This window comes from Hypanus sabinus, chromosome 10, assembly GCF_030144855.1.
Source record: "Hypanus sabinus isolate sHypSab1 chromosome 10, sHypSab1.hap1, whole genome shotgun sequence".
NCBI lineage: Eukaryota > Metazoa > Chordata > Chondrichthyes > Myliobatiformes > Dasyatidae > Hypanus > Hypanus sabinus.
Window position 1 is genome coordinate 115,223,829 of NC_082715.1, and position 27,998 is coordinate 115,251,826.

A 27,998-nucleotide genomic window follows, 5' to 3' on the forward strand; every position below is an offset into this window, starting at 1 on the left:
AATACAGCCCGGTATAGATCAGTGGCAGATATGGGCAGGGAAATGGCAGATGAGGTTTAACCCAGGTAAATGTGAGGTGTTGCACCACAGTAGGGCAAATGCAAGGAGACAGTACACTATTAAGGGCAAGAGGGATCTTGGACTTCAAGTTCACAGCTCCTTGAAAGTGGCTACACAGGTCAATAGGGTGGTTACGAAGGCTGACGGATTGCTTGCTCTTATTAGTCGAGGTATTGAGTTCAAAAGTCAGGAGGTTATGTTGCAACTTTATAGAACTCTGGTTAGACCTCATCTGGAGTATTGCACACAGTCTGGACACCCCACTATAGGAAGGATGTTGAGGCTTTGGAGAGGGCGTTGAAGAGGTTTACCAGAATACTGCCTAGTTTAGAGGGCATGTGCTATCAAGAAAGGTTGGACAAACTTGGGTTGTTTTCTCTGGAGTGTTGGAGGCAGAGTGGAGATCTGATAGAGGTTAATAAGATTTTGAAAGGCATAGACAGAGTGGGTAGGGAGTATCTGTTTCCCAGGGTAGAAATGCCTAATACCAGAGGGCATGCATTGACAGTGAGGGAGAGGTTCAAAAGGGGTGTGAGGGTACATTTTTTACTCAGAGAGTGGAGGATGCTTGGAATGCGCAGACTGGTATGGTAGTAGAGGCATCAGAGGCTTTTAAGAGATGTTTAGATAGTCACATGAATATGAGGAAGATGGAGGGACAGGGACATTGTGTAGGTAGCAGGGATTAGTGTTTTGGTTTTTTTGAGTTACCTTTCAGCTGACTCGGCACCGCATTGTGGGCAGAAGGGCCTGTTCCTGTGCTGTACGGTTCTATGTCTGAACATTATAGTGACTTTTCGCACACCCACAAGGGTTAAGGGTACAGTGACATTGTTGACTTCACCACATCCATTTCCTGTCACAGCATGAAATCCCATCGAGAACACTGGATTCCCATTGAGAACATTGAGTTCCCATCGAGAACACTGGTTTCACAGTCCAGTTACAGCTACTAATTATGCTGGAGGCTGAAGGCCATTTTAGCGTAATTATAAAGCATGGGGGCAGGCCCTTTGGCCCAGCTTGTCTGTGCTGAGCAAGATGCCCATCAACACTCAGCCCATTGCCTTCATTTGCCTCATATCCCCCCAAAACTTTCCCTTCTGTGTACCTGTCCAAACAGCTCCTAAATATTGTTATTGTAGGTGCCTCTACCACTTAAGTGGCAGCTCATTCCATATACTCCTGAGTGAAGAAGTTGCCCCTTGGGTCTTGTTAAATCTTTCCCTTCTCACCTTAAACTTATTCCCTGTCCCTGATTGCTTTGTTCTATTGTAGACTTTCTTGTTTAATTGTGTTTAATTTACATGTTTCTTGTGACTGTTATGTATTTAGTGCTATGGGCCTCTGATACTGCTACAGATAAGTTTTTCATTACGTCTGTACGTGCATATACTTGTGCGAATGACAATAGACTTTGTGTCTCACTGTAACTATGTTTTTCCTGATTTTCCTGATTCTATAAGGTCAATCCCCAGTCTCCTACACTCTAAAAAAAAATCCTAGTCTGTCCAACTTCTCCCTCTGAGTCCTGACAAAGTTCTCATAAATCTCCTGTGCACCTTCCACCCTATGATAGGGTGACCAAAATTGTACACAATACGCATAGAAGCTGGTCCTTGAGTGTGTCTGAGAGATAGTGAGAGTGAGGGGCAGAGGGAGAGGGAGGGAGGAGAGAGGTAGAGGGAAAGGGGAGAGAGTGAAAGTGAGAGAGACAGGGATAAGAGGTAGAGAGAAAGGGGAGGGGGAGAGAGAGTGAGTGAGAGAGGGAGGAGAGAGGTAGAGGGAAAGGGGAAAGGGAGAGAGTGGCAGAGAGAGATCTGTACTGACTCTTGTTTTGTTTTCTGCAGTTGATTATTGTAATATTTGCTGTATTGAGGAAGACAGCCTGGGACTATGGACGCCTTGCCCTGGTCTCCGACAACGCCAGGTGACTCCCCTTTCCCCGCTCTGGGATTCGTTCTTTTGACTGTCTCTGCACTACTTTGGGTGTAGTCAAATTTCAACTTCGGGTTTTGTCCCTAAACTAGTAATTTTACCAGTAAATTGTCTTCTCCTACATGGTTGCTCAGTTGCTACATTAATCGATGTTGCCTTTCATTATGGGAAAAGAGATGAGTGGCTCTTCCCACTGTGATACTGTGCCAGACCTACTGTCTAATCAGTTTTTCCTGATTTTATTTATATTGGATTAGGTTAAATCCTTGAAAGGATTACTTGGGCACTGTCTGCACCCTGCCCGATAACCAGTGTTATAGTGCTTCTGAAGTGGGCTTGAACCTGGAACCCTCCAGACTGGGCTGGGAACTGCTGTCTCTTGTGGAAAGGGATGAGAGTGCTGGTGGAGGGATGGTTGGAGATGGGAGATAGTGGTGAATTCTCCAGGAACACATCACACAAGGGATGGGAAATGGTAACTGCATGGGTATGCTTGCATTTGAGTGAGTGAGTGCGTGTGTGTGTATGTGGGAGCATGTTTATACATGCTTGTATGAGTATACATGTTTCTGTATATGCCAGTGTGCATGCTGTTGATTATGGGCAGTTTTGTGTGTTTGTATCTGTGTGTATTTAAGCATGCATTTGTGTATGTGTGAGTGTGTATATATGAGTACGCATGTATATCCGCAATTGTGCATGAGCAAGTGTGTTTCGACATGTGTAAGCACATGCATATTGTAAACACATTTCTGTGCATGTATCTGTAAATACAGGTGCACTCATGGTTTATGCAACAGTGTATGTGAGGGTACTCTTGTGTATCTGTGTGTGTAGGTGTATGTGTGAGTGCGTGCGTACGTGTGTGTGTTGGGGGAGCTGAAGCAGTTCATTGATTGACCAGGTTACACCAGACCTGCTGATGTTTCAGCATTCATGAGTATCTGGTCACTCAGGATGCAATGCCCTCACACTCTTCACCCACCCCGACCGAGGGAAGGTGGGACTGAGGGAGGGTGAGGGTGAGTGAGCCCTGACCGGGACAGAGGGAGGGTGAGGGTGAGTGAGTCCTCACCGGGACAGAGGGAGGGTGAGGGTAAGTGAGCCCTGACCGGGACAGAGGGAGGGTGAGGGTGAGTGAGCCCTCAGACGGGACAGAGGGAGGGTGAGGGTGAGTGAGCCCTCAGACGGGACAGAGGGAGGGTGAGGGTGAGTGAGCCCTCAGACGGGACAGAGGGAGGGTGAGGGTGAGTGAGCCCTCACCGGGACAGAGGGAGGGTGAGGGTGAGTGAGCCCTCAGACGGGACAGAGGGAGGGTGAGGTTGAGTGAGCCCTCAGACGGGACAGAGGGAGGGTGAGGGTGAGTGAGCCCTCAGACGGGACAGAGGGAGGGTGAGGGTGAGTGAGCCCTCACCGGGACAGAGGGAAGGTGAGGGTGAGTGAGCCCTCAGACGGGACAGAGGAAGGGTGAGGGTGAGTGAGCCCTCAGACGGGACAGAGGGAGGGTGAGGGTGAGTGAGCCCTCAGACAGGACAGAGGGAGGGTGAGGGTGAGTGAGCCCTCACCGGGACAGTGAGGGTGAGTGAGCCCTCAGATGGGACAGAGGGAGGGTGAGGGTGAGTGAGCCCTCAGAATGGACAGAGGGAGGGTGAGGGTGAGTGAGCCCACAGATGGGACAGAGGGAGGGTGAGGGTGAGTGAGCCCTCAGACGGGACAGAGGGAGGGTGAGGGTGAGTGAGCCCTCAGAATGGACAGAGGGAGGGTGAGGGTGAGTGAGCCCACAGACGGGACAGAGGGAGGGTGAGGGTGAGTGAGCCCTCAGACGGGACAGAGGGAGGGTGAGGTTGAGTGAGCCCTCAGACGGAACAGAGGGAGGGTGAGGGTGAGTGAGCCCTCACCGGGACAGTGAGGGTGAGTGAGCCCTCAGATGGGACAGAGGGAGGGTGAGGGTGAGTGAGCCCTCAGAATGGACAGAGGGAGGGTGAGGGTGAGTGAGCCCTCAGACGGGACAGAGGGAGGGTGAGGGTGAGTGAGCCCTCAGACGGGACAGAGGGAGGGTGAAGGTGAGTGAGCCCTCACCGGGACAGAGGGAGGGTGAGGGTGAGTGAGCCCTCAGACGGGACAGAGGGAGGGTGAGGGTGAGTGAGCCTTCACCGGGACAGAGGGAGGGTGAGGGTGAGTGAGCCCTCAGACGGGACAGAGGGAGGGTGAGGGTGAGTGAGCCCTCAGAATGGACAGAGGGGGGGTGAGGGTGAGTGAGCCCTCAGACGGGACAGAGGGAGGGTGAGGGTGAGTGAGACCTCAGACGGGACAGAGGGAGTGTGAGGGTGAGTGAGCCCTCACCGGGACAGTGAGGATGAGTGAGCCCTCAGATGGGACAGAGGGAGGGTGAGGGTGAGTGAGCCCTCAGAATGGACAGAGGGAGGGTGAGGGTGAGTGAGCCCTCACCGGGACAGTGAGGGTGAGTGAGCCCTCAGACGGAACAGAGGGAGGGTGAGGGTGAGTGAGCCCTCAGACGGGACAGAGGGAGTGTGAGGGTGAGTGAGCCCTCAGACGGGACAGAGGGAGGGTGAGGGTGAGTGAGCCCTCTCCGGGACAGAGGGAGGGTGAGGGTGAGTGAGCCCTCACCGGGACAGAGGGAAGGTGAGGGTGAGTGAGCCCTCAGACGGGACAGAGGGAGGGTGAGGGTGAGTGAGCCCTCACCGGGACAGAGGGAAGGTGAGGGTGAGTGAGCCCTCAGACGGGACAGAGGAAGGGTGAGGGTGAGTGAGCCCTCAGACGGGACAGAGGGAGGGTGAGGGTGAGTGAGCCCTCAGACGGGACAGAGGGAGGGTGAGGGTGAGTGAGCCCTCACCGGGACAGTGAGGGTGAGTGAGCCCTCAGATGGGACAGAGGGAGGGTGAGGGTGAGTGAGCCCTCAGAATGGACAGAGGGAGGGTGAGGGTGAGTGAGCCCTCAGACGGGACAGAGGGAGGGTGAGGGTGAGTGAGCCCTCAGACGGGACAGAGGGAGGGTGAGGGTGAGTGAGCCTTCACCGGGACAGAGGGAGGGTGAGGGTGAGTGAGCCCTCAGACGGGACAGAGGGAGGGTGAGGGTGAGTGAGCCCTCACCGGGACAGAGGGAGGGTGAGGGTGAGTGAGCCCTCAGACGGGACAGAGGGAGGGTGAGGGTGAGTGAGCCTTCACCGGGACAGAGGGGGGGTGAGGGCGAGTGAGCCCTCAGACGGGACAGAGGGAGGGTGAGGGTGAGTGAGCCCTCAGACGGGACAGAGGGAGGGTGAGGGTGAGTGAGCCCTCAGACGGGACAGAGGGAGGGTGAGGGTGAGTGAGCCCTCACCGGGACAGTGAGGATGAGTGAGCCCTCAGACGGAACAGAGGGAGGGTGAGGGTGAGTGAGCCCTCAGACGGGACAGAGGGAGGGTGAGGGTGAGTGAGCCCTCAGACGGGACAGAGGGAGGGTGAGGGTGAGTGAGCCCTCTCCGGGACAGAGGGAGGGTGAGGGTGAGTGAGCCCTCACCGGGACAGAGGGAAGGTGAGGGTGAGTGAGCCCTCAGACGGGACAGAGGGAGGGTGAGGGTGAGTGAGCCCTCACCGGGACAGAGGGAAGGTGAGGGTGAGTGAGCCCTCAGACGGGACAGAGGAAGGGTGAGGGTGAGTGAGCCCTCAGACGGGACAGAGGGAGGGTGAGGGTGAGTGAGCCCTCAGACGGGACAGAGGGAGGGTGAGGGTGAGTGAGCCCTCAGACGGGACAGAGGGAGGGTGAGGGTGAGTGAGCCCTCAGAATGGACAGAGGGAGGGTGAGGGTGAGTGAGCCCTCAGACGGGACAGAGGGAGGGTGAGGGTGAGTGAGCCCTCAGAATGGACAGAGGGAGGGTGAGGGTGAGTGAGCCCTCAGACGGGACAGAGGGAGGGTGAGGGTGAGTGAGCCCTCAGATGGGACAGAGGGAGGGTGAGGGTGAGTGAGCCCTCAGACGGGACAGAGGGAGGGTGAGGGTGAGTGAGCCCTCAGACAGGACAGAGGGAGGGTGAGGGTGAGTGAGCCCTCAGACAGGACAGAGGGAGGGTGAGGGTGAGTGAGCCCTCACCGGGACAGTGAGGGTGAGTGAGCCCTCAGATGGGACAGAGGGAGGGTGAGGGTGAGTGAGCCCTCAGAATGGACAGAGGGAGGGTGAGGGTGAGTGAGCCCACAGATGGGACAGAGGGAGGGTGAGGGTGAGTGAGCCCTCAGACGGGACAGAGGGAGGGTGAGGGTGAGTGAGCCCTCAGAATGGACAGAGGGAGGGTGAGGGTGAGTGAGCCCTCAGACGGGACAGAGGGAGGGTGAGGGTGAGTGAGCCCACAGACGGGACAGAGGGAGGGTGAGGGTGAGTGAGCCCTCAGACGGGACAGAGGGAGGGTGAGGTTGAGTGAGCCCTCAGACGGAACAGAGGGAGGGTGAGGGTGAGTGAGCCCTCACCGGGACAGTGAGGGTGAGTGAGCCCTCAGATGGGACAGAGGGAGGGTGAGGGTGAGTGAGCCCTCAGAATGGACAGAGGGAGGGTGAGGGTGAGTGAGCCCTCAGACGGGACAGAGGGAGGGTGAGGGTGAGTGAGCCCTCAGACGGGACAGAGGGAGGGTGAAGGTGAGTGAGCCCTCACCAGGACAGAGGGAGGGTGAGGGTGAGTGAGCCCTCAGACGGGACAGAGGGAGGGTGAGGGTGAGTGAGCCTTCACCGGGACAGAGGGAGGGTGAGGGTGAGTGAGCCCTCAGACGGGACAGAGGGAGGGTGAGGGTGAGTGAGCCTTCACCGGGACAGAGGGAGGGTGAGGGTGAGTGAGCCCTCAGACGGGACAGAGGGAGGGTGAGGGTGAGTGAGCCCTCACCGGGACAGAGGGAGGGTGAGGGCGAGTGAGCCCTCACCGGGACAGAGGGAGGGTGAGGGTGAGTGAGCCCTCAGACGGGACAGAGGGAGGGTGAGGGTGAGTGAGCCCTGACCGGGACAGAGGGAGGGTGAGGGTGAGTGAGCCCTCAGACGGGACAGAGGGAGGGTGAGGGTGAGTGAGCCCTCAGACGGGACAGAGGGAGGGTGAGGGTGAGTGAGCACTCAGACGGGACAGAGGGAGGGTGAGGGTGAGTGAGCCCTCACCGGGACAGAGGGAGGGTGAGGGTGAGTGAGCCCTCAGACGGGACAGAGGGTGAGGGTGAGTGATCCCTCAGACGGGACAGAGGGAGGGTGAGGGTGAGTGATCCCTGACCTGGACAGAGGGAGGGTGAGGGTGAGTGAGCCCTCTCCGGGACAGAGGGAGGGTGAGGGTGAGTGAGCCCTCACCGGGACAGAGGGAGGGTGAGGGTGAGTGAGCCCTCAGACGGGACAGAGGGAGGGAGGGTGTGTGAGCCCTCAGACGAGACAGAGGGAGGGTGAGGGTGAGTGAGCCCTCAGACGGGACAGAGGGAGGGTGAGGGTGAGTGAGCACTCAGACGGGACAGAGGGAGGGTGAGGGTGAGTGAGCCCTGACCGGGACAGAGGGAGGGTGAGGGTGAGTGAGCCCTCAGACGGGACAGAGGGAGGGTGAGGGTGAGTGAGCCCTCAGACGGGACAGAGGGAGGGTGAGGGTGAGTGAGCCCTCAGACGGGACAGAGGGAGGGTGAGTGTGAGTGAGCCCTCACCGGGACAGAGGGAGGGTGAGGGTGAGTGAGCCCTCACCGGGACAGAGGGAGGGTGAGGGCGAGTGAGCCCTCAGACGGGACAGAGGGAGGGAGGGTGAGTGAGCCCTCACCGGGACAGAGGGAGGGTGAGGTTGAGTGAGCCCTCACCGGGACAGAGGGTGGGTGAGGGTGAGTGAGCCCTCAGACTGGACAGAGGGAGGGTGAGGGTGAGTGAGCCCTGACCGAGACAGAGGGAGTGTGAGGGAGAGTGAGCCCTCACCGGGACAGAGGGAGGGTGAGGGTGAGTGAGCCCTCACCGGGACAGAGGGAGGGTGAGGGTGAGTGAGCCCTGATCGGGACAGAGGGAGGGAGGGTGAGTGAGCCCTCAGACGGGACAGAGGGAGGGTGAGGGTGAGTGAGCCCTCAGACGGGACAGAGGGAGGGTGAGGGTGAGTGAGCCCTGACCGGGACAGAGGGAGGGTGAGGGAGAGTGAGCCCTCACCGGGACAGAGGAAGGGTGAGGGAGAGTGAGCCCTCACCGGGACAGAGTGAGGGTGAGGGTGAGTGAGCCCTGACCGGGACAGAGGGAGGGTGAGGGAGAGTGAGCCCTCACCGGGACAGAGGGAGGGTGAGGGAGAGTGAGCCCTCACCGGGACAGAGGGAGGGTGAGGGTGAGTGAGCCCTGACCGGGACAGAGGGAGGGTGAGGGAGAGTGAGCCCTCACCGGGACAGAGGGAGGGTGAGGGTGAGTTTGCCCTCAGACGGGACAGAGGGAGTGTGAGGGTGAGTGAGCCCTCACCGGGACAGAGGGAGGGTGAGAGTGAGTGAGCCCTCACCGGGACAGAGGGAGGGTGAGGGTGAGTGAGCCCTCAGACGGGACAGAGGGAGGGTGAGGGTGAGTGAGCCCTCACCGGGACAGAGGGAGGGTGAGGGTGAGTGAGCCCTCAGACGGGACAGAGGGAGGGTGAGGGTGAGTGAGCCCTCAGATGGGACAGTGGGAGGGTGAGGGTGAGTGAGCCCTCAGCGGGACAGAGGGAGGGTGAGGGTGAGTGAGCCCTGAGACGGGACAGAGGGAGGGTGAGGGTGAGTGAGCCCTCAGACGGGACAGTGGGAGGGTGAGGGTGAGTGAGCCCTCAGCGGGACAGAGGGAGGGTGAGGGTGAGTGAGCCCTGAGACGGGACAGAGGGAGGGTGAGGGTGAGTGAGCCCTCAGACGGGACAGAGGGAGGGTGAGGGTGAGTTTGCCCTCAGACGGGACAGAGGGAGGGTGAGGGTGAGTGAGCCCTCTCCGGGACAGAGGGAGGGTGAGGGTGAGTGAGCCCTCAGCGGGACAGAGGGAGGGTGAGGGTGAGTGAGCCCTCTCCGGGACAGAGGGAGGGTGAGGGTGAGTGAGCCCTCAGACGGGACAGAGGGTGGGTGAGGGTGAGTGAGCCCTCAGACGGGACAGAGGGAGGGTGAGGGTGAGTGAGCCCTCACCGGGACAGAGGGAGGGTGAGGGTGAGTGAGCCCTCACCGGGACAGAGGGAGGGTGAGGGTGAGTGAGCCCTCAGACGGGACAGAGGGAGGGTGAGGGTGAGTGAGCCCTCAGATGGGACAGTGGGAGGGTGAGGGTGAGTGAGCCCTCAGCGGGACAGAGGGAGGGTGAGGGTGAGTGAGCCCTGAGACGGGACAGAGGGAGGGTGAGGGTGAGTGAGCCCTCAGCGGGACAGAGGGAGGGTGAGGGTGAGTGAGCCCTCAGCGGGACAGAGGGAGGGTGAGGGTGAGTGAGCCCTCTCCGGGACAGAGGGAGGGTGAGGGTGTGTGAGCCCTCACCGGGACAGAGGGAGGGTGAGGGTGAGTGAGCCCTCAGACGGGACAGAGGGAGGGTGAGGGTGAGTGAGCCCTCACCGGGACAGAGGGAGGGTGAGGGCGAGTGAGCCCTCAGACGGGACAGAGGGAGGGAGGGTGAGTGAGCCCTCACCGGGACAGAGGGAGGGTGAGGTTGAGTGAGCCCTCACCGGGACAGAGGGTGGGTGAGGGTGAGTGAGCCCTCAGACTGGACAGAGGGAGGGTGAGGGTGAGTGAGCCCTGACCGAGACAGAGGGAGTGTGAGGGAGAGTGAGCCCTCACCGGGACAGAGGGAGGGTGAGGGTGAGTGAGCCCTCACCGGGACAGAGGGAGGGTGAGGGTGAGTGAGCCCTGATCGGGACAGAGGGAGGGAGGGTGAGTGAGCCCTCAGACGGGACAGAGGGAGGGTGAGGGTGAGTGAGCCCTCAGACGGGACAGAGGGAGGGTGAGGGTGAGTGAGCCCTGACCGGGACAGAGGGAGGGTGAGGGAGAGTGAGCCCTCACCGGGACAGAGGAAGGGTGAGGGAGAGTGAGCCCTCACCGGGACAGAGTGAGGGTGAGGGTGAGTGAGCCCTGACCGGGACAGAGGGAGGGTGAGGGAGAGTGAGCCCTCACCGGGACAGAGGGAGGGTGAGGGAGAGTGAGCCCTCACCGGGACAGAGGGAGGGTGAGGGTGAGTGAGCCCTGACCGGGACAGAGGGAGGGTGAGGGAGAGTGAGCCCTCACCGGGACAGAGGGAGGGTGAGGGTGAGTTTGCCCTCAGACGGGACAGAGGGAGTGTGAGGGTGAGTGAGCCCTCACCGGGACAGAGGGAGGGTGAGAGTGAGTGAGCCCTCACCGGGACAGAGGGAGGGTGAGGGTGAGTGAGCCCTCAGACGGGACAGAGGGAGGGTGAGGGTGAGTGAGCCCTCACCGGGACAGAGGGAGGGTGAGGGTGAGTGAGCCCTGACCGGGACAGAGGGAGGGTGAGGGTGAGTGAGCCCTCACCGGGACAGAGGGAGGGTGAGGGTGAGTGAGCCCTGACCGGGACAGAGGGAGGGTGAGGGTGAGTGAGCCCTCACCGGGACAGAGGGAGGGTGAGGGTGAGTGAGCCCTCAGACGGGACAGAGGGAGGGTGAGGGTGAGTGAGCCCTCACCGGGACAGAGGGAGGGTGAGGGTGAGTGAGCCCTCACCGGGACAGAGGGAGGGTGAGGGTGAGTGAGCCCTCACCTGGACAGAGGGAGGGTGAAGGTGAGTGAGCCCTCACCGGGACAGAGGGAGGGTGAGGGTGAGTGAGCCCTCAGACGGGACAGAGGGAGGGTGAGGGTGAGTGAGCCCTCAGACGGGACATAGGGAGGGTGAGGGTGAGTGAGCCCTCAGACGGGACAGGGTGAGGGTGAGTGAGCCCTCACCGGGACAGAGGGAGGGTGAGGGTGAGTGAGCCCTCACTGGGACAGAGGGAGGGTGAGGGTGAGTGAGCCCTCAGACGGGACAGAGGGAGGGTGAGGGTGAGTGAGCCCTCAGATGGGACAGTGGGAGGGTGAGGGTGAGTGAGCCCTCAGCGGGACAGTTGGAGGGTGAGGGTGAGTGAGCCCTGAGACGGGACAGAGGGAGGGCGTGGGTGAGTGAGCCCTCAGACGGGACAGAGGGAGGGTGAGGGTGAGTTTGCCCTCAGACGGGACAGAGGGAGGGTGAGGGTGAGTGAGCCCTCAGCGGGACAGAGGGAGGGTGAGGGTGAGTGAGCCCTCTCCGGGACAGAGGGAGGGTGAGGGTGAGTGAGCCCTCACCGGGACAGAGGGAGGGTGAGGGTGAGTGAGCCCTCAGCGGGACAGAGGGAGGGTGAGGGTGAGTGAGCCCTCTCCGGGACAGAGTGAGGGTGAGGGTGTGTGAGCCCTCACCGGGACAGAGGGAGGGTGAGGGTGAGTGAGCCCTCAGACGGGACAGAGGGAGGGTGAGGATGAGTGAGCCCTCACCTGGACAGAGGGAGGGTGAGGGTGAGTGAGCCCTCACCGGGACAGAGGGAGGGTGAGGGCGAGTGAGCCCTCAGACGGGACAGAGGGAGGGTGAGGGCGAGTGAGCCCTCAGACAGGACAGAGGGAGGGTGAGGGCGAGTGAGACCTCAGACGGGACAGAGGGAGGGTGAGGGTGAGTGAGCCCTCAGACGGGACAGAGGGAGGGTGAGGGTGAGTGAGCCCTGACCGAGACAGAGGGAGTGTGAGGGAGAGTGAGCCCTCACCGGGACAGAGGGAGGGAGGGTGAGTGAGCCCTCACCGGGACAGAGGGAGGGTGAGGGTGAGTGAGCCCTCAGACGGGATAGAGGGAGGGTGAGGGTGAGTGAGCCCTCACCGGGACAGAGGAAGGGTGAGGGTGAGTGAGCCCTCAGACGGGACAGAGGGAGGGAGGGTGAGTGAGCCCTCAGACGGGACAGAGGGAGGGTGAGGTTGAGTGAGCCCTCAGACGGGACAGAGGGAGGGTGAGGGTGAGTGAGCCCTCAGACGGGACAGAGGGAGGGTGAGGGTGAGTGAGCCCTCAGACGGGACAGAGGGAGGGAGGGTGAGTGAGCCCTCAGACGGGACAGAGGGAGGGTGAGGGTGAGTGAGCCCTCAGACGGGACAGAGGGAGGGTGAGGGTGAGTGAGCCCTCAGACGGGACAGAGGGTGGGTGAGGGTGAGTGAGCCCTCAGACGGGACAGAGGGAGGGTGAGGGTGAGTGAGCCCTCACCGGGACAGAGGGAGGGTGAGGGTGAGTGAGCCCTCAGACGGGACAGAGGGAGGGTGAGGGTGAGTGAGCCCTCACCGGGACAGAGGGAGGGTGAGGGTGAGTGAGCCCTCAGACGGGACAGAGGGAGGGTGAGGGTGAGTGAGCCCTCAGATGGGACAGTGGGAGGGTGAGGGTGAGTGAGCCCTCAGCGGGACAGAGGGAGGGTGAGGGTGAGTGAGCCCTGAGACGGGACAGAGGGAGGGTGAGGGTGAGTGAGCCCTCAGACGGGACAGTGGGAGGGTGAGGGTGAGTGAGCCCTCAGCGGGACAGAGGGAGGGTGAGGGTGAGTGAGCCCTGAGACGGGACAGAGGGAGGGTGAGGGTGAGTGAGCCCTCAGACGGGACAGAGGGAGGGTGAGGGTGAGTTTGCCCTCAGACGGGACAGAGGGAGGGTGAGGGTGAGTGAGCCCTCTCCGGGACAGAGGGAGGGTGAGGGTGAGTGAGCCCTCAGCGGGACAGAGGGAGGGTGAGGGTGAGTGAGCCCTCTCCGGGACAGAGGGAGGGTGAGGGTGAGTGAGCCCTCAGACGGGACAGAGGGTGGGTGAGGGTGAGTGAGCCCTCAGACGGGACAGAGGGAGGGTGAGGGTGAGTGAGCCCTCACCGGGACAGAGGGAGGGTGAGGGTGAGTGAGCCCTCACCGGGACAGAGGGAGGGTGAGGGTGAGTGAGCCCTCAGACGGGACAGAGGGAGGGTGAGGGTGAGTGAGCCCTCAGATGGGACAGTGGGAGGGTGAGGGTGAGTGAGCCCTCAGCGGGACAGAGGGAGGGTGAGGGTGAGTGAGCCCTGAGACGGGACAGAGGGAGGGTGAGGGTGAGTGAGCCCTCAGCGGGACAGAGGGAGGGTGAGGGTGAGTGAGCCCTCAGCGGGACAGAGGGAGGGTGAGGGTGAGTGAGCCCTCTCCGGGACAGAGGGAGGGTGAGGGTGTGTGAGCCCTCACCGGGACAGAGGGAGGGTGAGGGTGAGTGAGCCCTCAGACGGGACAGAGGGAGGGTGAGGGTGAGTGAGCCCTCACCTGGACAGAGGGAGGGTGAGGGTGAGTGAGCCCTCACCGGGACAGAGGGAGGGTGAGGGCGAGTGAGCCCTCAGACGGGACAGAGGGAGGGTGAGGGCGAGTGAGCCCTCAGACAGGACAGAGGGAGGGTGAGGGCGAGTGAGCCCTCAGACGGGACAGAGGGAGGGTGAGGGTGAGTGAGCCCTCAGACGGGACAGAGGGAGGGTGAGGGTGAGTGAGCCCTGACCGAGACAGAGGGAGTGTGAGGGAGAGTGAGCCCTCACCGGGACAGAGGGAGGGTGAGGGTGAGTGAGCCCTGACCGGGACAGAGGGAGGGAGGGTGAGTGAGCCCTCACCGGGACAGCGGGAGGGTGAGGGTGAGTGAGCCCTGACCGGGACAGAGGGAGGGAGGGTGAGTGAGCCCTCACCGGGACAGAGGGAGGGTGAGGGTGAGTGAGCCCTCAGACGGGACAGAGGAAGGGTGAGGGTGAGTGAGCCCTCACCGGGACAGAGGGAGGGTGAGGGTGAGTGAGCCCTCAGACGGGACAGAGGGTGGGTGAGGGTGAGTGAGCCCTCACCGGGACAGAGGGAGGGTGAGGGTGAGTGAGCCCTCAGCGGGACAGAGGGAGGGTGAGGGTGAGTGAGCCCTCTCCGGGACAGAGGGAGGGTGAGGGTGTGTGAGCCCTCACCGGGACAGAGGGAGGGTGAGGGTGAGTGAGCCCTCAGACGGGACAGAGGGAGGGTGAGGGTGAGTGAGCCCTCAGACGGGACAGAGGGAGGGTGAGGGTGAGTGAGCCCTGACCGGGACAGAGGGAGGGTGAGGGTGAGTGAGCCCTCAGACGGGACAGAGGGAGGGTGAGGGTGAGTGAGCCCTGACCGGGACAGAGGGAGGGTGAGGGTGAGTGAGCCCTCACCTGGACAGAGGGAGGGTGAGGGTGAGTGAGCCCTCACCTGGACAGAGGGAGGGTGAGGGTGAGTGAGCCCTCACCGGGACAGAGGGAGGGTGAGGGCGAGTGAGCCCTCAGACGGGACAGAGGGAGGGTGAGGGCGAGTGAGCCCTCAGACGGGACAGAGGGAGGGTGAGGGTGAGTGAGCCCTCAGACGGGACAGAGGGAGGGTGAGGGTGAGTGAGCCCTCACCGGGACAGAGGGAGGGTGAGGTTGAGTGAGCCGTCACCGGGACAGAGGGAGGGTGAGGGTGAGTGAGCCCTCAGACGGGACAGAGGGAGGGTGAGGGTGAGTGAGCCCTCAGACGGGACAGAGGGAGGGTGAGGGTGAGTGAGCCCTCAGACGGGACAGAGGGAGGGTGAGGGTGAGTGAGCCCTCACCGGGACAGAGGGAGGGTGAGGGTGAGTGAGCCCTCACCGGGACAGAGGGAGGGTGAGGGTGAGTGAGCCCTCAGACGGGACAGAGGGAGGGTGAGGGTGAGTGAGCCCTCACCTGGACACAGGGAGGGTGAGGGTGAGTGAGCCCTCAGACGGGACAGAGGGAGGGTGAGGGTGAGTGAGCCCTCACCGGGACAGAGGGAGGGTGAGGGTGAGTGAGCCCTCACCGGGACAGAGGGAGGGTGAGGGTGAGGGTGAGTGAGCCCTCAGACAGGACAGAGGGAGGGTGAGGGTGAGTGAGCCCTCACCAGGACAGAGGGAGGGTGAGGGTGAGTGAGCCCTCACCGGGACAGAGGTGAAGTGATGGATGTTCTGATTTTGAGTCTTTTCCCCTTGCAGTGAGAACGTGGACTCTGCCAGCACGGTCAAACGGTTTTCCTCACTCACCGTCACCAATGAACGCCTCTTAAAAGAGTTGTAAGTAATAATACGTCCCTTTCCCCGGGCTTCTGCACTGGTGAACACTGGTCACTGGTCACTGCTTCTCTCTTGTGTTCCGGAAACTTCATTCTCATTCCCCCTCTCTTCCTCCCTCCCTCCTTGGCCCCTCACTCCTATCCCTCCTCCAAACCTACTCCCACTAACCTCTCTCCATTGCTCCCCTCCCCATTTGGTCTCTGACCCTCTACTCCTGTCTTTGCTAACTCACTGCCACACAATCCCTTCCTCGTGGCCACCCTGTCCTCCACTCTTTCTTTGTCCCTCGGTATTCCATCCCCATTGCCCTGCTCTCCTGAGCAACGCACATAAAATGCTGGAGGAACTCAGCAGGTCAGGCAGCATCTACGGACGTGAATAAAAGGTCAACATTTCCGGCCGAGACCCTCCATCAGGACCGGAGCGGAGCCAGAATAAAAAGACTGGGGGATGGGAAGGAGGACCAGCTAGAAGGTGATGGGTGAAGCCAAGTAGGTGGGAGAGGTAAAGGGCTGGAGAATAAGGAATCTTCTAGGAGATGAGAGTGGACCATGGGAGAAGGGAAGGAGGAGAGGACCCAGGGGGAGGTGATAGGTAGGTGAGAAGAGGTGAGAGGCCAGAGAGATGAATAGAAGAAAAGCAGAGGGGGAGGGAAAAACTTTTTAACTGAAGGAGAAATTGATATTCATGCCATCATATTGGAAGCTACCCAAATGGAATATAAGGTCTTGTTCCTCCACCCTGAGGGTAGACATCCTGTTGGCAAAAGAGGAGGCCATGGATGGATAAGTTGGATTGGGAATGGGAAACGGAATGAAAATGATTTTCCAATGGGAGGTTCTGCACTTGGCAGATGGGGCAGGGGTGTTTGTCGAAGCAGCTCCCCATTTTATGACAGGTCTCACCAGTATAGAGGAGGCTGCATCAGGAGCACTGAACCTAGCTGATACACAAGTGGAGTGTTGTCTCATGTGGACGGACGGTTTGAGGCCCAGAATGGAGGTGAGGGAGGAGAGGAATGGGCAGGTGTAACATTTAGGCCACTTGCAGGGGTAAGTGGCAGAAAGGAGATTCGTGGGGTGGGATCTCTGGTTAGCCTCCAAACTGATGGCATGAATATCAAACCCTCCTTATAGTTGAAAAAATTCCCTTCCCCTCCCCTCTTCTATTCCTCACTCTAGCCTCTTACCTCTTCTCACCTGCCTATCTTCTCCCCCAATGCTTCTCCTCCTTCCCTTTCTCCTATGGTCCACTGTCCTCTCCTGTCAGATTCTTTCTTCTCCGGCCCTTTGCCTTTCCCCACCCTCCTGGCATCACCCATCACCTTCTCACTTTCCTCCTTCCTCACCCCCACCTTTTTATTGTGGCATCACCCCCTTCCTCTCCGGTCCTGAAGAAGGGTCTCAGCCCAAAACTTCGACCATTTATGCATTTCCACAGATGCTGCCCGACCTGCTGTGTTCTTCCAGCATTTTGTGTCTGTGGCTCTGGTCCAGCATCCACAGACTTTCTCATGTTTACCCTTGATCTTCTCCTCTCTTCCTTGGACTCTCCCTCCCTCACATCCCTTTTCCTCACTTCCCTTCTCGGTCTGCCCTCCCCAACTCTTTTCCACTTCAGTCTCATCTGATCCCTCTCTCCCTCACTCTCACCTCTCTGACTCTCTGCTGTACATCCTTCTCCCTTGTTTCCCCCCCCCCAAAACACTTTCCCTGCTCTCCCACACTGCCTCCAACATTCTGGGTGAGATTCCAAAGGGACATTACTAGAGCAAGGTGGGGAGGAGGTTGCTTTGTGATCTGAGGAAATAACAGAACTCTCACTTTGAATTCCCTTTGGAAGAATGATAAAGATCCCCCCTTCCTCATTATTACCAAAGCACTCCAGTGTCTGGAGGAAGATGTTATTACCTGAGGGGCGGGGGTGCTTCTGACTGGGCTATGTTGCGACTGTGGAAGTACTGACCAACTCTGCCTTTCTCCACAGGGCTGTTGCTCGTGGATATTGAACATCTTCACTCTGAAGTGAGTACCAGACCTGTCCACTGCAGCTCAGTTCCACCTCTCTCTCTGCGTGGCTCTCGGATGTAAAGGCAGAAGTGGGCACTTGGGAGTGTGTGGAGGCTGCATAGGGATAAGTGTCTTCAGTGGAGAGCAGGTTGTCACTCTCTCTCTTTCCCTCCTTCCCTTCCTCCGTTTACCTCCCTCTGTCTGTGTGTGTCTCTCCCTTCCCTCTCCCCCTCTCTCCCCCTCTCTCCCCCTCTCTCCCCCTCTCTCCCCCTCTCTCCCCCTCTCTGCCCCTCTCTGCCCCTCTCTCCCCCCTCTCTCCCCCCTCTCTCCCCCCTCTCTCCCCCCTCTCTCCCCCCTCTCTCCCCATCTCTCCCCCCTCCCCCCTCCCCCCTCTCTCCCCCCCCCCCCCCCCCCACAGCTTTCCTTCTCTCACATGCCTGGCTTTTGACCCACAGGCCTTCATCATTCAGGATGTTGAGTGGACAAGCTGGGACGTGATGTCGTAGTTGTACGAGGCATTTGGCGGGGCTGCTTTTGGAGTATTGTGTCCAGTTTTGGTCACACTGCTGTATGAATGATGTCATTAAGCCGAGATTTGCAGGCATTTTGCTGGGACCCCGGGACTGAGTTAGGAGAGAGGCTGCCCGGGTTGGGACTTCACTGGAGAGCGGGAGAATGAGGGATGATCTGATAGATGTGAATAAAATTGTGAAGGGCAGAGACAGGGTGAATGCACGCTGACTTTACCCCCAGCGCTGGGTGATCGAACCAGAGAGCATAGGTTCAAGATGAGGCAGAGATTTAATCGGTACATGAGTGGCACCCTTTCCAGCCAGACAGTGGTGCAAATATGGAATGAGCTGCCAGAGGAAGCGCTTGAGGCCAGAATCTGTACGTTAATAACATTTGAACCACTTGGACAGGTACGTGGATAGGAGAGGTTTAGAGGTTCATGGCCCAAATGTGGGCAGATAGGAGCAGTTCAGACAGGAACCTTGATGGCATGCACCAGTCAGTCTGAGGGCCTGTGTTTGTGCTGTAACACAGGGAAGGAAGCCATTTGTCTCACTGGGCCCATACTGTCATCGGGGGGAGCATTTCAATCAGACCCATTCTCCTGTCCTTATTTTATCGACTCTTAGGGTTGTACAGTACAGAAATAGGCCCTTTGGCCCACCATGTCTCTGCTGACCATTTTGCCCATTTGTCTGCATTAGGTCAGTTTCCAGCGACACCTTGCCAATTGAAGTGTCTTGTCTAAATGTCAATGATTGTATCTGTGGCCATGGGTTCCAGACTCTGTAAAAGATTTACCCCTCAGATCCCCTTGTTGCAGCTGTATAAAAAAATCTTTTTTCAGAAGTACTGTGTGCAGTTCTGGGAGAAGGTGGAGGTATTGGAAGGGGTGCAGGAGAGATTCATTAGGATGCTGTCTGGATCAGAAGTAGTGAGCTATAAGGAGAGATCGGACTTCTGCCAGGTCTCCCCTTGGCCTCTGATGCTACAGAGAAAACTGGTTTTAACTGAGAGGCGAAGTGGAGACCTGATAGCAGTTTATTTAATTACGACTGCATAACAGAGTTTCTTTCCAAAGATGGAGCTGTCAGTTACTAGAGAATGTAGCTTTGAGTTGAGAGTGGGAAAGCTAAAGTGAGATGAGGGGTCAGGGGTCAGGATTTTGTACAAACAGTGCTGGGTGCCCGGAATGCACTGCCAGGGATGATCATGGAACTAGATGAAGTAGTGACTTGTCACAGCTTGGTTAACTGACAGGTAAACTGATGGGATTAGCTTAAATTGACATCAGAGTCGGCAAAGACACAGTGGATTGTTCCTGTGCTGTACTGTTCTATGTTCTCTGTTTCTGAGGGGAAAAAAACAGGCCACAGCTATGACGGATCACTCCCAACAACGTCCCACCACAACAGGCCTCACCTATAATAGATAACTCCAAACAATGTCCCACCCACAACAGGCCCCATTTATAATAGGTAACTCCAAACAATGTCCCACCCACAACAGGCCACATCTACAATAAATCACTCCCAACAACCTCCCACCCACAACAGGCCCCACCTATAATAGATAACTCAAAACAACGTCCCACCACAACAGGCCTCACCTATAATAGATAACTCCAAACAATGTCCCACCCACAACAGGCCCCATTTATAATAGGTAACTCCAAACAATGTCCCACCCACAACAGGCCACATCTACAATAAATCACTCCCAACAACCTCCCACCCACAACAGGCCCCACCTATAATAGATAACTCAAAACAACGTCCCACCCACAAAAGGCCACATCTACAATAAATCACTCCAGCAACTTCCCACCCACAACAGGCTATACCCAAAGAAGATCACTCCCAACAACGTCCCACCACAACAGGCCACACCTACAATAGATCACTCCCAACAATGTCCTACCCACAACAGGCCACATCTGCAATAAATCACTCCAGCAACTTCCCACCCACAACAGGCTATACCCAAAGAAGATCACTCCCAACAATGTCCCACCCACAACAGGCCACACCTACAATAGATCACTCCCAAAAATGTCCCACCCACAACAGGCCACACCTACAATAGATCACTCCGACAACCTCTCACCCACAACAGGCCACACCTACAATAGATCACTTCGACAAAGTCCCACCCACAACAGGCCACACCTACAATAGATCACTCCCAATAATGTCCCACCCACAACAGGCCACACCTACAATAGATCACTCCCAACAATGTCCCACCCACAACAGGCCACTGTGTTTCTGGGAAATCTTGGTGCACTTGGTCAGTTGCTCTTTGCCAAATTGCTGGAGCTGCTGCAGTATCAAAGACGGGTGGAGTTGCACTCTGTGAGCAGGGCATGGGGTATGGTGGGGGGGGGAAGGATGGTGAGGGGGCTGTGGCTACAATATTTTGGATGGGGGACAGACCTTTGATTTACGATGTGCTTCTCTGTCCTGACCCTCTCCCGTGTTTTCGCCAGGGACAGTGAGCTGCAGGAGCAGTGTGGTGACGACGCCATGTACTACCTTTCCTTCCAGCGCCACCTCATCTTAATCCTGGTAGCCATGAGCGTCATGTCCATCGGCATCATCCTTCCGGTCAACCTGTCCGGCAGTTTGCTGGGTAGGTGGGGGTGTGGATCTGCCTCCTGGGATCTTGCTGTGTGTCTAAGGTTGGCATCTTTGGGTGGTCCTGAGAGGGGCGTGGCAGGTCTACGGAAAGTTAGTTCTTTTATCAGGGCTGAAAGACTGGGTGCGAGCCCATCTTGAGCCTGGACTCCACAGTTTCCTACCTTAGTGCTCTTTCCACGCTCAGCACACAGACATGCCCTTTGGCCTACCTGGTCCATGCTGTAGGCCAGTGAGCCAGTCCCAACTACCCCATGTTTGGCCTGTATCTCTTAAACCTCTCCTATCTATGTACTTACCTTGTATATGTTGCTCACGTGCCTGCTTCAACCACTGCTTCTGGCAGCTCATTCCGAATACACACCACCCTTTGTGTGAAGTGGCTGCTCCCGGTGTCCCTTCTAAATCTCTCACCTGTGCCCCCTCATTTCCCTGGGAAAAACACTGTATGCTCTACCCCAATTACACTTTATTCCCACTGTCAACGGTTGACCCTCGAAAAGTCAGGAAGTTGCTAACTCTCATCGCCTCAGAGCAATGAGATTTTAATTTTTAGAAATGCAAGACCAAAAACACTCTTATCCCATGGCATCACATACAGGAGGAAATCTGCAGACGCTGGAAATCTGGGGCAACACGCACAAAATGCTGGAGGAATTCAGCAGGCCAGGCAGCAGCTATGGAAAAGAGTAAACAGTGGACATTTCGTACCGGGACCCTTCGGTCACAGCTTGTTGTGGCAACTGCTCTGTGTGTGACTGCTAGAAACCACAGAGAGTTGTGGACACAGCTTAGCACACCATAGAAACCAGCCTCACCTTCATAGATTATGTCTATGCTTCTCGCTGCCTCGGTAAAGCAGCCAGAGTAATCTCTCTTATACCCCTCCCATCGGGCAGAAGATACTGAAGCCCCAAAGCATGTCACACCAGGCTCAAGGACAGCTTCTATCCCACTGTTCTAAATGACTCCCTATTTCCATAAGGTGGGGTCTTGACCTAACAATCCGCCTTGTGATGGCCTTGGACTTTATTGTCTTCCTGCACTGCTCTGTAACTGTAAAACTTTGTTCTGTATTCTGTCGCTTCCCCTTCATACACTGATTTGTTCAGCTGTTTTCACGTTTGGATCGAATGGTAATTAAACTTGAATTTGATTTGATCTGAGTGGATGCAAATTGGTGATAGATGGGGTGGGCCTGATGGGTCTGTTTCCATGAACTATGTATCAGTGATTGGATGTTTGTTCCTGTATGCACATCCATTGTACTGTCTTGTTCATTACAAGCCTTTCTCTCTTTTTCCCCCCTTGACCTACAGACAATGACCCTGAAAGCTTCGGGAGAACAACCATCGGAAACATAAAATTTAAGTAAGTATTCAAAGATGTTGACCTGGGTGATGCCACTGCGGCCTACTGTTGTAGGCTTTGGGGGGATCTGTTTTGTGTCAGAGAGCCCAGAATTGGCAAAATTTCCCCACGAGGAACCTCAAGGCCAAGGCAGTACAAGTTAAGCTCAAGTGAACTCATGGTGATTCACAAGAGACAATGATGAATGGGAAAACCTGGAAAAGTTGCCCTGTCCATTATTTGCTATGTTGTTACAGGCTGTGGGTCTAGTCTACTGTAGGCCCCAGGCCTGTTGCCAGCTCTGTGGAGGATGAGTTTGATATTCTGATGAACTATGGTGAATATATCTTAAACCTAAATCTCTATAATATTCTGAGTAATGTGATTGATGCTTTATGTTGCAGTAATGACATTCTCTGGGTTCACACCATTTTTGCTGTCATCTACCTCCTGCTCACTATTCTTGTCTTGAGGCATCACACCTCCTCCATGGAGTACAGAGAGGATGATGTGGTAAGTTGTAATGTTCCATGCCTTTCAGGCCCTGCTCTTCCAAATGCCCATCTTCTGGCACCTGTTTTACAGAAGCTCTACTTTGCAGCTTGATCTCCTTTGAGAGTTGCCAATGCCTCAATGACAGCTCTTTTCAAATACGTCCCACCCTCTGCGAGAAGCTGCTGCTCCTGGTGTCCCTCTTAAATCTCTCATTTCTGATCTTCAACCTATGCCCTCTTGCTTTCAGTAACCCCTCTTGGGGAAAATGTGGCTTCACCCTGTCTATTCCCCTCATGAGCTTATACACCCCTATCAGGTCACCCCTCAATTTTCTGTGTTCCAGGGAATGAAGTCCTAGTCTGTGCAACCGGTCCTGATAACTCAGGCCCCAAGTCAAGGCAACATGCTGGTAAATAATTTCTGCACTCTTTCTGGATTAATAGTATCTTTCCTATAGCAGGGTGACCAAAACTACACAATACCCGAACTGCAGTCTCACCAACATCTTGTATATCTGTAACTTCCTAACTCCTAAACTCTCTGCCCTGACTGATTGAGGCCAGCGTGCTAAATGTCTTCTTCTCTACCCCGTCCACTTGTGACGCCTCTTTCAGCGAACTGCACACTGTCAGTGGCAGCCAGCAGAACCTGTGGATATATGCCTGGTTCTGAAGTCATCTGATGATTATTTTCAGTGTTTACGCAAAAATAGACGTTTCCATTCTTTAGTTCTTCCATGTTTTTTCTTCAGCCCACCAAGTCTGCTCCTGGTCATTAACCTTCCCCTACACTGATTCCCTTTTATTCTACCCCCCCCCCCCCCCCGACTCCAGGAACTACCTCTCACCAACAATTAGGGGCAATTTATAGCAGCCAATTAACCTACTGATCTGCACAGCTTTGGAATGTGGGAGGAAATTGGAAAACCCAGAGGGAGAAGCACATCCAGTCATAGGGAGAATGTGCAAACTCCACAGTGAGCTCTTGAGGTCAGGATCAAACTTGGGTCTCTGGCCGTGTGGGACAACGGTTGTACCAACTGTGCCACTGTTCCACCTAAATTATGCCCTCTCAGCTCTTGGCACTGTTGTGTGTAGAGTTAATCATTGACGTTCTCTCCTGTTTCATGCCCAAATGTGACTTATATCATCTGGTTTTTGGTAACTCTTGGACACACCCTGGCACAGTTGGAAACTGTGCCGGCTTAACTGTAGATGGGTTAGACCCTGAGTGGAGAGGGTTGCCCTGAACAAGTGATTATTGGCACTCTCATCTGAAACAACACATCATTCCTTGGTCCAGGTCACCGTCTAATCCTGTGTGCCTTCTTCCAGGTCAACTGCACTTTATTTATAACGAGGATACCCAAGGAGGCCACAGAGGAGATGATAGCCAGGCACTTCAGGTAGGCAGGTGGAGGGAGCTCCTGATCCTTATGGGGTGTCGTGGGGGGAGTGACCTCTCGGGAAGGTGTAGTCTGATGTCTGGGATTGGTGAAGTCTCTTTACAGGGTTCTGTATCTACCCCCACTGTCCTTGTCCTGGGAGTGTGTAGAGCATGCTTCCTTCTGTTTGGGTGTGCGTGAGGGGCAGTGTGGAAGGAGGCTCACTCTGCAATTAACCCCTCTGTCCCTGCCCTGGGAGTGAGCAATGGGACAGTGTAGAGGGATCTTCTGTCTGTATCTAACACTGGCACTCTGTGATGCGACACTGTGGGAGGAGTTGTATCCAACTCCGCTGTCCCTGCCCTGGGATTGTGTGGAGGAACTTTCACTTTGTATCCAACTGCTCTGTCCCTGCCTTGGGACTGTGTGATCGGACAGTGCGGAGGGAGCTTCACTCTGTATGTAACTCCTCTGTCCCTGCCTTGGGACTGTGTGATGGGACAGTGTGGAGGGAGCTTCACTCTGTATGTAACTCCTCTGTCCCTGCCCTGGGACTGTGTGATCGGATAGTGTGGAGGGACCTTCACTCTGTATGTAACTCCTCTGTCCCTGCCCTGGGACTGTGTGATCGGACAGTGTGGAGGGAGCTTCACTCTGTATGTAACTGCTCTGTCCATGCCCTGAGACTGTGTGATGGGACAGTGTGGAGGGAGCTTCACTCTGTATGTAACTCCTCTGTCCCTGCCTTGGGATTGTGTGACAGGACTGTGTGATGGGACAGTGTGGAGGGAGCTTCACTCTGTATGTAACTCCTCTGTCCCTGCCCTGGGACTGTGTGATCGGACAGTGTGGAGGGAGCTTCACTCTGTATGTAACTGCTCTGTCCCTGCCCTGAGACTGTGTGATGGGACAGTGTGGAGGGAGCTTCACTCTGTATGTAACTCCTCTGTCCCTGCCCTGGGACTGTGTGATGGGACAGTGTGGAGGGAGCTTCACTCTGTATGTAATTCCTCTGTCCCTGCCCTGGGACTGTGTGACGGGACTGTGTGGAGGGAGCTTCACTCTGTATGTAACTCCTCTGTCCCTGCCCTGGGACTGTGTGATCGGACAGTGTGGAGGGAGCTTCACTCTGTATGTAACTCCTCTGTCCCTGCCCTGAGATTGTGTGACGGGACTGTGTGATATGACAGTGTGGAGGGAGCTTCACTCTGTACGTAACTCCTCTGTCCCTGCCTTGGGATTGTGTGACGGGATTGTGTGATCGGACAGTGTGGAGGGTGCTTCACTCTGTGGCCTTATCCCTGCAGTCCCACTTCAGACCCTGAGGAGCCCGTACACTTGCTGGCTGTTTCACAGTACGATGGTGATCATCAGCATGGCAACAATAGCTAGCACCCTTCCAAGCCGCTGTGTCGATTCCCTAGCTGCCTGAGGCTTTGCTTCTGACTCTGCCCTCCCTTTGTCAGGGATGCCTATCCGATGTGCACGGTTCTGGAGGTTCAGCTGTGCTACGATGTGAAAGGACTGATGGATCTGGACGCCAGGAGGTGAGATATTTAATGTATGGGAGATTTCATCATGCTGATTAAGGTCTTGCAATGGGTCTTTGTATCCTGCTGGTTCTGGACCCGGGCAGACCGTTCGGGGGTCTCAGTGGGTCTGGCAGTATCAAATGAACAGTTGATGATTTGAATGAGGACCTTCATCTAGATAATGGTGGTTTCTTGGTACTTCACAGGTTAACAGTTCAAGAGAATGGCAGCTGGTGGCTTGGGAATCTAAATTCAGGTCACTGAATAAATGTATAATTTTATAGAATAAAATGATAACAATGTTTCAGAGGCATATAGACAGACACATAAACAGACAGAACACAGAAGGTTAAACACCACGTGCAGGCAGATGGGATTGAGTTAAATTGGTGTGATACTCTGGGCCAAAGAGACGGTCTCTGTGCCGTACTGTTCTGTTTCCTAATGAAAGAGGCCATTCAGCCTATTCAGTCTTGCTGGCTCATAGCACGATCATTCTCCCTACTAGCTTCCCCTGTGACCTATTCTCCCCACATTCCTTCAACTCCTCCCAGATTTTACCCCTCATCTGCACACTGGGAGGAATTTACAACAACTGATTAAATAACTAGCCTGTGTGTCTTTGGGGCATGGGAGGGAACTGGGACACCTGGGAGTGGGGCGATGGTCACCCACGTGATCACAGGGGGAATGTGCAAACTCCACACACAGACAGCACCTGAGGTTAGGATCAAACATGGGTCATTGGCGCTGTGTGTCAGCGACTCTTACCAATTGCGTCATAGCTCCCCCAAAGTATGAAGTGAAAATCTATAATAAAATAAATAATAGGAATTATCAATGGTGAAAGTGACCACAATATTACTGAACTTTACAACCCATCATGTTGAGAGAAGGGAAATCCTGTCTAGTTCTGAGTGACTTCACTTTCCCCGGCCTTGCCTTGGACTCTGTCCAGCTGAGGACAATTGGAGTTAGCTTTCTCTACTCCCTACTTGTCAATCACATCTGGTTATTGGTTTATTGTTATCACATGTACCAAGGCACCTCACTCTGCAGGTCTGCAGTTGTGATGTGTCGTATGATGTAGACGATCATGATCTTCCCATCACCATGATTGTTCTTGGCAAATTTTTCTACAGAACTGGTTTGCCATTGCCTTCTTCCGGGCATTGTCTTTGCAAGGTGGGTGACCCCAGTCGTTATCAATACTCTTCAGAGATTGCCTGGTGTCAGTGGTTGCATAACCAGGTCTTTGATATGCACCAGCTGTTGCATCACCTGCTCCCATGGTTTCATGTGACCCTGATCGGAAGTGGGGTGCTAAGGAGGTGCTACACTTTGCCCAAGGGTGGCCTGCAGACTAGCGGAGGGAAGGAGGGCCTTACACCCCCTTTGGTAGAGACATATCTCCACCCCCATCACCCACCTCAAGAAAGTATCCAGGTGAAAAGAAGATCAAAGTGCAGAGGATGTACTTCCATCGCGTGACATGCAGAACATGATGCCATTGATAAGATCACTCTGAAGAAAAATTCTGAACATTATTTTCCAGACAAGCCAATCCTATCAGGGTTTCCTGGGAAAAACATATTTTGGACACTATGGTAGTGTAGTGGTTAGTGTGGGACTATTACAGCTCGAGGCGTCCTGGGGTTCAGAGTTCAATTCCAGCGCCGTTCTGTAGGGAGTCTCGGTATGTCCTCGCCGTGGAATGTGTGGGTTTTCCCTGGGTGCTCCGGTTTCCTCCCACGGTCCAATGGCGTATCGGCTTGGTGAATTGTCCCATGTTTAGGTTAGGGTTAATCGGGGAGGTGGGGTTGCTGGGGCAGTGTGGCTGTGTGGGGGGGAAGCTGGGAGGGCCCACTCTGCACTGTGTACACTAAGTAAGTAAATAAATGATATAGTGTCACAGTTACAGAGAAGGTGCGAGGGCTCTGACGAGGTACATTTACACCAATCCCACATTCCAATCAACCCCCAGATTCTGTTCCTCAGCAGCTAATTAACCTATGAGCCCACACCAGGACGCCAGGGGAAGCCCGTGCAGTTACAGGGAGAATCGTACAAAAGCAGTCTGTCGCTGAAGTTGGGATTGAACCCAGTTCACCGGCACTCTGAGGCAGCAGCTCTGCCACCGGTGCCATCCTGTCTGGTCACATCTGCCCTGACCCTGGTCTCCTGTCACCGTTCGTGGGTCTGGATGAAGCTGCCACAGTGCTTGGGCACTTGCCTCTTGAAGACTAGAGGTGGCGTTCTTAGAGGAATGATGAGGCGACACAGGAGTGGCTGCAGCCTATTCTGATGTAATTGACAGGCGTTTGGAGCCAGGTTTGTGGTCAGAGAGAATGGAGGGTGTGGAAGCAGCTGCTTGTAATTTATTTCCCAGTTGTACAGTATGTGGGATCAGGGCCCTGCTGACATTTACTGGCCTTGAGAGGAAGGAGGTGAGGGGTGACCTCCCTCTCTATTACTGCACCACCTGATAAAGCTGTTCTCACAGTGCCTTTGTGGAGGAGTTCTGGCTTCCAGTCCCAGCGACAAGAAAGGAACGATGGTAGACGTGTCGGACTTGGAGGGGAACATGCAGTTGCTGGTGGTCCAACACACCTGCTGCCCTTTTGTGTCTCCTGTCCATGGGATCACAGCACGTTGTTGAAAACCATTCTTCCTAGAGCCAGAATTGCCCTGAAGAGATTTCACTGAACTGTTGAAAATCATTAGGGATCTGATAGTCTAAGTTTGTTCCGTTGCTTGGAGAGTCGCTCAGCATGGCTCGCAAGGTGATGGGGCCCAAGGACCAGAAGTGAGATGAGAACGCATTCACATTTCTACCCAGATATCGCTGCCCACGAAGAAGGCACGTTTACCCCAGTGTTTGTGTTCTAGAACAGACACTCGAGATGACAAAGGGTTTATCTGGGTGATTGTATTCCAGAACACACCAGTTGAGGTGAGGCTCTGTTCATCTGGCTATCTGCGTCTGGAGCACACTGACAGATGCCGGAGACCAGACGATTGGTGGCCTTTACCAGGGAACTGAGGCTGGGGCAGTGAGGCAGGTGGTATAGTTAGCACAATAATGGGTTGAGTGGTGATG

At 56.1% G+C, this 27,998-nt stretch overlaps 1 protein-coding gene across 1 annotated transcript in view; it reads left to right on the plus strand.

The window, feature by feature from the left end:
* LOC132401017 (CSC1-like protein 1) overlaps positions 1–27,998 on the plus strand; it is a 121,591-nt gene that overhangs the window by 12,258 nt on the left and 81,335 nt on the right. The window contains exons 3-11 of the mRNA XM_059982734.1: positions 1,911–1,990; positions 14,902–14,976; positions 15,940–15,943; positions 16,966–17,003; positions 19,990–20,132; positions 21,457–21,508; positions 21,892–22,000; positions 23,317–23,387; positions 24,833–24,913. Of these exons, the coding sequence (XP_059838717.1) occupies positions 1,911–1,990; positions 14,902–14,976; positions 15,940–15,943; positions 16,966–17,003; positions 19,990–20,132; positions 21,457–21,508; positions 21,892–22,000; positions 23,317–23,387; positions 24,833–24,913 (653 nt within the window). The remainder of the gene's footprint in view (positions 1–1,910; positions 1,991–14,901; positions 14,977–15,939; positions 15,944–16,965; positions 17,004–19,989; positions 20,133–21,456; positions 21,509–21,891; positions 22,001–23,316; positions 23,388–24,832; positions 24,914–27,998) is intronic.